Source organism: Gallinula chloropus, assembly GCF_964237585.1.
Source record: "Gallinula chloropus genome assembly, chromosome: 2".
Taxonomy (NCBI): Eukaryota; Metazoa; Chordata; class Aves; order Gruiformes; family Rallidae; genus Gallinula; species Gallinula chloropus.
In genome coordinates, this window is record NC_140086.1 from 36,817,620 (window position 1) to 36,830,721 (window position 13,102).

General features: G+C 37.1%; 1 protein-coding gene across 1 annotated transcript in view; it reads right to left on the reverse strand.

Moving 5' to 3' along the window:
• LOC311189013 (uncharacterized protein C8orf34 homolog) overlaps positions 1-13,102 on the reverse strand; it is a gene marked incomplete at both ends in the record, with an annotated part of 171,045 nt that overhangs the window by 8,371 nt on the left and 149,572 nt on the right. Inside the window, 4 exon segments of the mRNA XM_084260598.1 lie at positions 440-510; positions 8,259-8,302; positions 8,304-8,321; positions 8,325-8,432. Coding sequence (XP_084116724.1) covers positions 440-510; positions 8,259-8,302; positions 8,304-8,321; positions 8,325-8,432 — 241 coding nt within the window.

Here is a 13,102-nt window from a genome sequence, read left to right on the forward strand (position 1 = left end):
CAAAAGGCACAGGTGAAAGATGACTGGGTTTGAGAGCTCTTGAAAAAAGTTGGGACAATTAAATGGAATAAAAAAGCACACACAAGTTTGCAGCAAGATTTTCTTGCCTATAGTGAAAGCACGTGGCCAGCATGGCAAATGAAAGAATCAAGAAAGGCATAAAAGAATGAACCCATCAGCATAATTTGGTTCCTAGCTCTTTCCCATGCTCTGTACTGGGAAGTACACATGAAGTGGCTGGCTCCTTCCTACTGGGAAGTCTGGACAGCAGCCCCTCATTTGAACAGCTCATCAATACACCCCTCCAAGGACAGATGCAGCTCCGTAAGATGACTTCGCAGCTCAGAATTTTCATAGGGTTATGGTCAAAAAAGCCCTGGGTGTATTGCTTCACAAGCATTTTTTGGTTGAAAGGTCAGCTGAAGCAGTTTCAGCTCACCACTGGCAGACTTGGATAGTCTCCGTAGCTCCTCCTGATTCACACAGCACAAACGCTGGGCAGCCATAGGGCTGAAAAACAACACAAGACTGAATTATTTGAGCAAAAATATTCTTTTTTACTCAGAGATTTTTCAATTAGACCAATTCTCAGTTCACTGTGTGTCTTCATAAAGAGCTACGGTTACATTGCGTTTACTCAACACAAGTATTTTGGAAGAGCAAAGTCTAATAAGGGATTGATCAATCTGATATAATCAAAACCTAAACAAATGATTTAGTTAAAGTTCCTTCATCAACAGGGAGCAAATTAGGCTGCATTCCCATTAAAAAGTTACATTTCTTTGCTATAAAGGCTAGTCTTGTTAGTGGGTTGTTAGCGATCAGTAAAAAGCTATAGTTTGTTTTATCCTCTGAAATTCTTTTAGAGAAGAGCTGACTAAAAGTTTATTATTTTTAATTATGTGATCTTTTGACAGCACAACCTGTGTTTCAGTACATACACAATACTTTGTGATTCAAATCGGTGTTCTTGTACCTATGTATATAGCCTGCCATACTCCTATTTACTGGAGAAAATTTATTGCGATATATGTAAAGCAGTATATGTTTATATTCTTATTTTGGAATAAAATTCTAATAAAGGTTTGTACAGGTTTTTAGTGATGAGCATAAAAATTATCTGATGAGCTTACCTCTGTTTCTATCCAGAGTGCTTTCTACAAAGCATAGAAGTCTGTGGAATTCAAAAATTAAGGCCAGACAATATTTTTTCCTGAAAACTTAGAATTCCACTTGCAAACGTGTTTGGTTTTTTTAATTAAAAAAAACCCCAAGATAATTTAAAATAAAAAGATTTATAACACTGCTATCATATATACTTCTATATTTAATACTGGACAGTCACATAAAATTAGCATGAGCATACTTTTTGCTTTGAAATATACACACTTCTATGCCTATGTAGACCACAGTATAGTGTAAGAGTGTTTTATTAATATCTTTGTTATGATCAATATTAATCCAAACTGTCTTATTTGTGGATCTTTAAGGACAGTCGCTACTTTATCCAGGGGTACCCTGCCTTCTCAAGTAAATGACTTTCATATTCTAGGGACTAAATTATGGTAATAAAACTACTGGAGGGACCTTTGCAGTTTAAAATTGTTAGAATAAACCTTAACTTAAAAATCACAAAAAATGTGTTGACATGTATGCACGGTTATGCACATTTTCAAGGGTTTGTAAGAAACCAGGCAGCATTAAATGTAGACTCATGATCATTGTATCATGTACACCTTTATGAAGGCCTAATATGTGCTGTCCAGGGAAGCAACTGAAATTGCACATCCAGGCTGCTTTTTATGAAAATAACTATATTCATAGACACTATGACAAAAAATCCTGCTGCAATCACCTAATTTGACCTCCCATATACCTGTATAGAGTCCACAGAACCTCCCACTGGATTATCTATCATCTGTCATTTAGAAAGCCCTATCACCTCATGTTAATGACTTTTGCTTACAATGCTTAAGGCTCCCAGTTGCTAGGACAAAGCATTTAAATTCCTTCTTCACAGTTTGATGAGTTTAACCTTTTTTTAATTTTAATATCTACTTATAGATACTGTAGTCCTCTGAGATTCGTAACTGAATGCTTTTAGGTGAAGCAAGCTCCTAATAGGGTTTCCCAAGTCCTGAGTTGTTTTTAATCATCATCTGAAATATCTCAAAGAATTCTAATCTTTCTAAATGGCATTTCTTGATGACACCAAAACCACAGTTTTTTACTGATATGCTGTAGAATAATTGCTTCACTACTTAACTTTTTAAGCAGTCAAGGAATGGTCTACCCTACTTTGTGACAGCATTACGCTCAGCACTCACACTGATCATCCTAAATGCATTAGGTCACTGCTTTCCAGGACAAAGCCTCATTATTCTGCAGCAGAGACAGATACATTTCTCCAGTGCCAGATATATTTCCTTTGGTTCAAATATATTTCATCTGGTTATAATAAAGTGCATTTTACTGGAATGTGGCCATTATACCAGGGGATTCATACCGTTTAATAACTTCAACTCATCCTTCCCACCAATTATCCAAACATATCAGACCCTAATGAGCCCCATTCATCTCCATCTTCCCATTAGAAGCTCTAGGTTTTGATTCCTCAGTAAGCCAGCTTTTAATTTACCTGATGTGTGCTCTGATAATTCTTTATGCCATTTTTAAAATTATAGTGTCATTTTTTATTACATTAAATGTCTCTGGGAATGCAAGTTTACCAGAATAATGCAAGTTGCAGAAAAATATATCCTTAGGTTTGGAAGCTGTACTGGGAACAGCTTTCTGCATTGAAACAAATTTTGAGAAATTTTTTCCTCACTGCAATGGTAAATTCACTCCTCCTCCCAAATACTTCGTTCAGTGCAAACTTTTCCATGATGAAACCAAGTATTAGTCAGCAGAAACAAAATGGCATGAGTTAAGGCCTTAACTCATAAGGAGATAATGGCAGCTTTAGATTTAAGCACATCCATTCAAAAAAAAAGGAATCATCTGTCTTGTTCCAACTTTCCCTAGCTTCATTTGAACTCTCCCCTCACTAGCCAACAGTCATCTAACTTCTGATAGAAATATTGTCAATCTCTACTTTTGTTTCATTATCTATAAATAATTTAATCCAGGTTTCCATGGATTTAATAGCAGGATTCCACGCTAGAAAATTGTTTTATCTCATTTTCAGACTCAGAAAGCAGTTAAATGAAATGTGCAGCTTCAGCCATGGGTGTTACAAGATATCCAGCCAAGACCATCCAACAGGCCTGGAAAAATTCTGTTTACAGGAACACAACCCTTACTGGTATCCCATTTCTGCAGTGAACACAGAACAGTCTCATGCTAAAATACCTATCTAGCCACTGGTAGGAAGGAGGAGAGATAACATAATATTCTTCAACATATGTAAGTGCACACTGAAGAAATTTAGAAAAAGACTCCTATCCCAAGCAGACAAAAGCAAGGGTATGTGGGATGGGGCGATGGGGCTTTTTGTACTGCAGTTTGTATCACCACTCTTGAGATATTAAATGAAAGTAAGATACCAATTCAGAAGATTCATGAATCTGGAATTAAAGTGTCCCAGCAGCTCAACCCAGATTCACTTTTGGGACAAAAAAGCATAGATTTACTGTTCACTGGGAAAAAAATCCAACGACAAATATTATGTTCCTGTTACCCAGACATCTGATTGAAACATTTGAGTATGCCTCATAACTATCTTACTCCTCAGAAAAAACAAATCTGGCCCTGGCCTAAACCCCTATGCACTGAAAGAGTTGTTTCCAGCACTTCTATATACTCCATCAGAGCAGAACACAAATGCAAATAGCTGAATCTGACTGACAGAAACAGAATGTGTTTGTGCTAATGTCGTAAATGTTGCAATCAACAGTTGCTGCTCTAAGCCTGATTCTGTCACTCTCACTCATACCAGATAGTACCTGGCTCTAGCAAAAGGAAACTTTCACAGCAAAAACATATTCCAGCAGTAAACTCCTCCTTATTATTAACTCTGATTGAGAAACTTTCTGAATATTAGGGACACTTATTTTCATCTTGAAGAAAAACTGCTTAGCCATGTGAATTTGCTCAGCATGAAGAATTTTGCCTACATAGAAATATTATACGGTTTGGAATTTTACTGGAACAGAGCTTGAATTTTTTGAGTTTACAAAAAAAATGTCTTTCATTCTTTGGGTCATTTTCCTAGGTGGACATCTGTGCAGAACAGAAAAATGAAGGTTTTCATCAATACCTGTTGAAGTCATCAGCGGAGTGCCTTTGCAGTTTCAAGACCAGTACATAAATGAATGGGGTGGAAATCCCACTTTTTCCAACAATCAGCTTTGATTTATCAGCAGTAGCCCTTCCATTTCAAACTTAGAAAAGAGTTTGCAGATGTATTAGTGGTATAACATTTAAATTTCTTGCCACAGGTCAGTGGGTGAGGGTTCAAACCTTGTCCCAGACCATCTGAGCTAGAAATGAGCACCTAGTACTCCTGCTGGCATGTTGAAGTGATAGTAGCCACACCACCTTAGTGTGCCATTGACTATAGAAACTGATATGCCCTAAGTGGATTAGGACAAAAGAATGTATATACACATGCATTAAATATGGATTAACCCAGTAGCGACCTCACTTAGGGTCTACATTATTCACCTGTCATGTATATCTGTCAAATGGACTGACTGCAGGTAGGGAACCTCTGTGTCCGAAGCTTTGAGACTTTAAAGAAATCTGCTGTGTGTGTTAATTCTTGAGCGAGGCACCCAAAAAAGAAACCAGACACAAGCTTTTGGAAGTAACTGCACATCAGGACTGTAGACAGTAGGTTAAATTACACCGAAAGACCGTCTTTTGTCTTTTCAGGGTTCTTGGAAACCTGTGATACATTAGAAATTTCCAACCAGCAGTATTAGTAGGACCTGTTCTCAGAGAAGATTCAAGCTGACTCTTCTCAGTCCTCTGAAAGGCTGAATGTCTTCCCATAAAACCTGGCTAAGAATCCTCTTGTGGCTGCAGATGCAGCTCTTCTGTTTTCTCACATCAGTACCCCATAAAGAAGAAAACTGAATGTGCCAACTCAAATAATTCTCACCAAACTGAAGTTTTGTGGAAATGGTAAACATTTCCTCCAGATCCCTACTTTTTCCAGAATGATCTCTATGAATCCTCTGAAAACTCTCTGCAGAAAATTAGCACACAAGCAAACTACTACAAGTAATAAAGGGCAACTGTCTTGAAGAATGACAGCTGAGGAAGAAGATTCATGAGGCCATGTCTACAGGTGTTTCAGTGACACTAAAATCACAAAAGAACAGCAAGTCCGTGATTTTGGATCACATTGCCTTGGCCATTTTCACTCCTTGCTCAGTGTGTACAGAGTATCACCGGAGACCTCATGTAGCAAGCAGAAGAGATTTAATTACTAAATGACAGTGGTTCTTAAAAAAGCATCCATTGGTTCCTATTTCTGACTAACAAAATACATTACAAGAGGAAATAATTATGCACCTATCTCTCTCTCTCTGACATATGGCCACAAACATAATTAAGCACATAAAGAGGAAGAAGGAAAGGGTATGCTAAAAGAAATAAAATAATTGGCATTTCTTAAAATGTTTTTCTTTCGTTGCTTAACAATCCTTTTATGCTGCAATCATTTATAATCTTTTATATGAGTAACTATTTTGATTTCAAATATTGTCATAGTTCACATGATGCCTTAAAAACTATTGACTTCCAGTTATTTTTGGATCTTGCTGATAAGGATAATTTTTTTAAAATGCTGTCAGAGAGCCTGAAGGATTTAGAAGGAAAAGCCTGATTTACAAGAATTGAGAACCCAGATTTCATTTCCATAAAACAAGATGTGTGCTGTCATATCTGTTTTGCTAACGATGTTTGTTGGGAGATGTTGAGATGCCAAAGCGACCCAATTCTGTTCAGGTATCATTGGCTTTGAAAATAGCCTCTTTAAACTCCTATATCTGACTACATTTGAAACTGTTGCCCCCACATTTTTTCATTCTTTTTCTTGCAGAACACTAACCAGAAGGTATTAATTTTAAAAATCTCAAGATGACTCACATAGCTTCTCTTTTTGCATTGTTATTTTTCCCACTACCACAAACTAGCTTTACACCTGGCTGCTATTATCTCAAAGTAGTCAAAGAATGTGGTAAATATTATCCACATATAATTTATTAAAAGCTGAGTCAAAGAACAGGTGTTGCTATTGTAAAGATTAATTTTGCAGCTCTTCTGCTCAGACTCATAAATTATGAACTCCTGGGCCCTCTCAACACTAAATCACCCACACAACATCCACACAGATTTATTAACTTCAGGGTGAAAAATGAAGTAATCTTGCCAGCTGCTCTGCCTACAAGCACTGGCATCAGCAAGTATGCCAAGCCCCTCAGTAACTCTCCCCATTACAACTGGGAATTGTACCACTGCTCTTTGTCAGCAGTGGTGTTTCTGCGTTGTCTGCTTGACAATGACATTAGCATATCAACTCAGATGGGGATAATAACATCATTACTGCTATTTTAAATAACATTTATCAGTATTAGATTTCAAATTCAGAAAGCATTGCTTTCATCAAATATTTTTGTTCTACTCCCTTAGTTATATTAGTAGAATTCCAGCCTATTATACAAGGTGCAGCAGTTAACTACTACACAGATTTACAGATAATCTCAAAGGAGTATATTACAGCTGCAAACCCCTCTTTGCTACGGAAACTATACCCTACAGGTACCTTTTTTCCCTTCACCATTTTCAGCCACCAGATCCAGGAAAAACAATTGCTATTTATTTTTATTGATCTGGTGGTAGGACCTACACTTTTATCTCTAATTTACCACTCTGTCACACTAGGCGCTGACAGTGATCTACCAGATCTAGTTAGAATCTCACAGCACAGGACCTTGGATGCTCAGAAGACTCCACTCATTCGTGCAACTCAGGTATAGCAGCTATAACAGAACCATGCTGTGCATCGGATACACCCTAAAGCATCAGTCTCCCTGATCACATAGGTAGCACCAGTCTACGTGTGTGTAGTCAGTCCTACCAATGTTGGTGGAGTGTAAATTTATTACAGAAAACACAGAGGAAAATTCACATCCACAGATAGGGTAAGTACCAGGCTCTCTCTTTGGCCACCTAAGGTGAGATTCAGCCCAGAGATCAGTGAAAGGTTCAGACACAAGTCACACAGAACTCTGGACTAAAATCAGCTGGACACATAGAACTTCATTTTAGTGCTGCACTAGGGTTAAAGAACTGACACGTGATTTAGTACCTCACTATGTAAACTGAATTTTCATAATCAAACCCTGGGCTATGTATGGATTTGTGGAACTGGTATATGAATAGAAAACACTTATATTTTTATGTAGAATAATTTAAAAATTTACTCTGTTTATCTGGCATTAGTATTATTAATTCGTAATCCTTTACATAACTGTTCCATTCTGTGAATAAATTGTTGGTTATTTTTTAATTTTAACACTGCGTGTTAGTTTTAGTGGAATGGATTAAGTTTTCTAAACATGCTGATTAAAACATCCATTCTTCCCACGTATATCACTTAACATATTTTAGGAAATAGTCTGCATATTCACCCTTGCAGATCACAAACATAAAATGCAAAACATTTAATATTTTTCAGCAAGATTATTTACAGGTACCTTGTAGGCAGATACAACAGGCTACAGTTTGAATGTACCACAATTTATAGCGTGTTGCTTGTTGTTACTTGTTCTGTCATTTACATTAAGATCCTGCTGTCCTTTGCTATTATTAGACAACTGCTTCAAGGACTGTAGGATATTAAGGATTACTTGCATGATTAAGAACTTTTTTTCTTTTTCCTTCATACAGAGGAATTCAAAAGAATGCAGGCAAAACAGAGATAATGGAGTGACAGAGCTGAGGAAGGAGGCTCCAGTTTTCAGAGCTACAGGGATTTTTTTGTGCGTTTTTTTTTGCCAGTCAATACAAATTTACTAAAGGGACTAGCTATTTCAAATTCATGCTACTTGTCTGGAACAGCTACTTTAACATATCAGTACAAATTGTTTCACTTAGCTAAGTAAGCTGTGGTCTGTGAACATTTTGTCAATATTCAGTGACTGTAAGATAGCTTATGTAAATTAATTCTATAAAGTTCAGCCCTCAAACGAATGAGTAATTGGCACTTATCAGAAAGGTCCTGTGAGCAGCCATGATATCTTCACGGGATTTCATGGCATGAAAAAAAGAAGTTTAAAGTTTGAGGGGTTTTGACATATTATTTGGTCCTAACAAATATACTTACATTTGTCTTGGTCAGCCTCCACTCCTTCACTTTCTGTGTCACTCGGCAATATCCAAGGTTGATGAGCAAGCTGAAGCTGTTGTAAGAATTCATCCTGCCACAAACAGATCTATTTTAGATAAAATGCCAGAGAATGGTTCTATATAAATGCAGACTGTAGCAAACATTCTAGCCTCAATTAAGTAGAGAGAAGACAGCCTTTAATACTAAAATAAAAGAAAAAATCTTGCTGTCAGATAAAACCAGAATACAGAGGATATGCAGGCATCCTAGAAAATTTTTATTGAATTCTTATTTATATATCTATTCTGGAAAAAAAATAGGGTGTCTATAGCTACTTATCTGTAAGTAAATGCAGTCACACAGAATGGAATCTTAATGCAGATATTCCCTCTGTACCTGTAGTTTTTGGACTACATGCACTACTTGGTTAAGTGAAGCTTTGATTTTTTAGAACTTTCATTGTCTCAAATCTAGTAAGAATAAGGACCTGAAACTTGATTTAGAACCTATGGTTTTATTGGAGGAGAAAGCCTAGGAAGGAAGAATGCTATGGAAACTTTTGTCTCCAAAATATCATAAAACTCTAAGCATCAAAATACAAATGTTTTACACGGTTAGAAATCCATACACAGCCAAATACATGCTTTTAAAAAGGTTTCACAATTGCCTCCTTCTTATATAATGTATATATGTATATATATAAAAATACTTTTCCATATACACACACACATATATCTATGTGAGCACGTACACACAGAGACATATAAAATACTTTGACATGTTCCTTCACAATATTCAAGGTGAGAGATGAGATTGGAATGCATAGTTTTATTTTCAGAAACAGTTCAAACATGCAAGTCTAGTCTCCAAAAGAGAATTTAAACATTGTCCAGATATCATAAATTTACTGGCCAGATTCTTACAAGCACTTGAAAGAAAAGAGGGTAATAGCCCTGTCTCCTTTTACACCAGCTGAAAACCAGAATCTACATATTCAAAGTTACAGTGTGTTGCAGAGCACTAAAGCATAATTTTTATTGTTAGGCTCTTACCATTTAAAAACATAAACCAGGCTTGTTTTACTCAGTTCTTGGAAACCTAAGGCTGTTCAATCAAGATCTAACTCACTGGGAGAAAATTATTAATTCTGTTAGCAATCTTCCACGACCACTGCTGCAATGGCCCAACACTAATCTCAGGCAGGGGCTCCAGACCCCACACCTGTATTGCCATTTCAAACGTGCTCAGTGTTCGAGCAGGTTACTGACTACAACACTAACTGGAGTGGGACTGTTTACAAGGGCATGTAATGACAGGACAAGGGGTAATGGCCTTAAGATGAAACAGGGTAGGTTTAGATTAGATGTGAAGAAGAAATTCTTCCCTGTGAGGGTGGCAAGGCCCTGGCACAGGCTGCCCAGAGAAACTGTGGCTGCCCCCTCCCTGCCAGTGTTCAAAGCCAGGTTGGATGGGGCTTTGGGCAGCCTGGGCTAGTGGAGGGTGTCCCTACCCATGGCAGGGGGGTGGAAGTAGATGAGATCTTTGAGGTTGCTTCCAAACCAAACCAGTCTGTGATTCATGGAACAGGATTCCTGCAGTAGGAGCAAGTGACTCTCACACTTATTGGCATACTTTTTAATCTTCCAAAAACAGAGAGCAAAGAGCTGAGCCAGGCAACAGAACAGAACAGAATGGAAGTATCTGTCCAAGGAGAGGCCTCACAAACATCGAGTTGTGCTCTGTATTCCAATGACTAGTAGGTGAATTTGTGTTAATCAATGCTATATTCAAATAAACTGAAATTTCCTGCTGTTGACAGTGACAGATGAATAAAGATCACCAAATACCACTTTAAACTATCTGGATAAATAAAGTGACTGCAAAACTCCAAGAGTTCAGAAAATTAAATGGCAAACAAGGGAGTCAGTCGTATTTTCATCTCAATGGGTATTGATAGTCATCACAGAATTGTGTCAGTTTAATGGAATCCATCCTAAAGAGACAAGCAAGGTTCAACATTCCTTTGTCAATTTATACAAAACAGCAAAGGATAAGGTAAATGCATAACGTATCTCTGCCAAAGGATTTGGAACCCTGATTTATTAGTTTTATAGAGATAATAAAACTATTTCTCTAGGTAGCATTTCTTTGCTATAATTCAATTCAGCCTTGAACAGAGCTGATAATAAAACACACCTGTTAGAACTTTGTAATATTATGTATGCCAAGAGGCAGAAAATCATCCACAAAATCTAGGGTCATTATAAGTCCTGAGCATTATAAAACCCTAAAACATTCTTAACAGCTGATATGTTAAGTACTTGCCAAATTATTTAAGATTTGTGCTATAATGAGATTAAACCACCCTGAACTTTACTAAAACCTAAGAAGAACTCTGAATAGTATTTATCTGTTAATTTTTTGTATTTTAGACTTACTGTGTTACTCTGGAACACATTACAAAATAGAAAGCATACATAAGTTATTGAAAGTTCTGTAAAAATTCCTTATGAATAAACAAGTGACAGCACATACAGTGTAAACCCATGCAGATTCTCAATCCTTTAATTCAAGCTCCTTATGCTAAAACATGCTCCTGGTACCTGGTAAACTGCATCCTTTTCAACTGACTTACTCTCTTCAAGTATGTATCAACTTTGTACTGGTTAATTCCATTGACACCACCTAAGAGTAAGGATGCAGAACTATTTGCAAAATGTTATCATATTATCTTCTATAGGACTGGCAATATAATCACAGTGTATTCGCATCTAGTGAAAATTCCCAGTTCACACTATAGGTCTAAGAAGAATAACAGCAATTTCCTTTCTTTTATTTCACTGGCTTTATACAAGAGGAAGATACAAAACCTATAATGAAAGTTACAAGACATTTTACAGTATCAGCCTCAAGTTTTATGCATTTGTCAACTGTAAAATTACAAAGACAGAACATTGTTGTTGTTCTCCTAGCCCAGGCCACCTTTGAGTTTTTAAAATTTGTCTCAGAGAGAAGCTGTAACATTTGAGAATTAAATCACATGGCCACAAACAAGGGGACACCTCTAACGTCAAAAAATGTCACTGAACAGATACTTCTGAGTATGTTCTAATACCCACTTCTCCAAGAGACCAGGAACTTCAGTGGGCAAAGATAACTTAAAAGAGCTCCCAAAGCTTCCAGTATGACACTCCGAACATGGAGTGGCAGATTGCCCAGACCTCCATCAACTACTTTCTGACATCTGAGGGCCTTTGCAGCTTGACAGATGAACGTCTTCAGTATGAACATGTCATATTAGCAATTTTATCCTGGGAAGCAAAGCTATTCCCAAAACAAGTTTCCATTAAGTCAAAGGTCACTTGTACGTGTCAGGAAAGGATAAATAGGGCTTGAACCGGGTCACTAGCAGCCAACGTACTATTGTACCCAGAAAGTAAAGAGGAGAAGAATTTGTCACTTCCAGAAGGGATTATAACAGAGGAGATCCTGCATACAAATGCTGAGACTTAACACCAGCTTTACAGTGGGCTTCCTGGATGAAACTGGATGTGTTGTTCTAACTATAAAACAGGGCAATAATATTGCTTATTTCTTAAAGTTCTTGAGACATATATATATATATATGCACATATATTAGAAGTATAACAGAACATTTGCTTGAAGAGCTATACACAAAGCTTGGGATATGGCAAACAGAAGTAATGTCACAATTAAATGGGACTCGTGGTTATTATTACTCTAACTACAAAAAGGCTGTGGAAGGAAGCATTTTTAATTGCCTGCCTTGTCACAGGAAAGATCAGAAGTGATGGACAGATTGGATGTCCCTTGGTGGAGACACAGTGCTCATTACATGGCACTTTCAGGACTCTACAATAATTCTCCTTGGCATCACATGACTAGGTATAAGTTAAGAATGGGACAAGGAAGGAAGGAAGGAAGGAAGGAAGGAAGGAAGGAAGGAAGGAAGGAAGGAAGGAAGGAAGGAAGGAAGGAAGGAAGGAAGGAAGGAAGGAAGGAAGGAAGGAAGGAAGGAAGGAAGGAAGGAAGGAAGGAAGGAAGGAAGGAAGGAAGGAAGGAAGGAAGGAAGGAAGGAAGGAAGGAAGGAAGGAAGGAAGGAAGGAAGGAAGGAAGGAAGGAAGGAAGGAAGGAAGGAAGGAAGGAAGGAAGGAAGGAAGGAAGAAAGAAAGAAAGAAAGAAAGAAAGAAAGAAAGAAAGAAAGAAAGAAAGAAAGAAAAGGACTTCTTAGTGGGAAACAATTAAACCCTTCATTTCTTCTGAACATTTTAATTTACAAAATTAATTTCAATTCTCATTTTCTGGTATGTGAGAAAAATCCAACACACAAACACATTCACCCCTCAAAACAGGAGATGAAGGGGGTTTGTTTACAAAAAAAATAAATTTGTGACAATTAAATAAATTTCCCATGGAAAACTTCTGGTTTGAAAACATATCAACTGTCAGTGAAGATATTTTCATCAGAATTGTAGTCACCTTCAGTCTCCTTGTCTTTAAGTTGGGTATCTAATTCTAGGTGAAAGAGCTCATGTGATGGGATTAGTGCACTGCCACTCAAACATTAAAATGAAGAATTTTTTCCTCCATCAAATTCTTTAGTTTTAATGTTATCTGTGCCTCATTTCCTTTCATAACAAATAATGGAGGCCATATACATATTGCAAGATTATAGTAAGTATCAAATCTCTAATTTTCTCACAAGCACCCTGGTAATATTATTATAAACATTTCAAAATA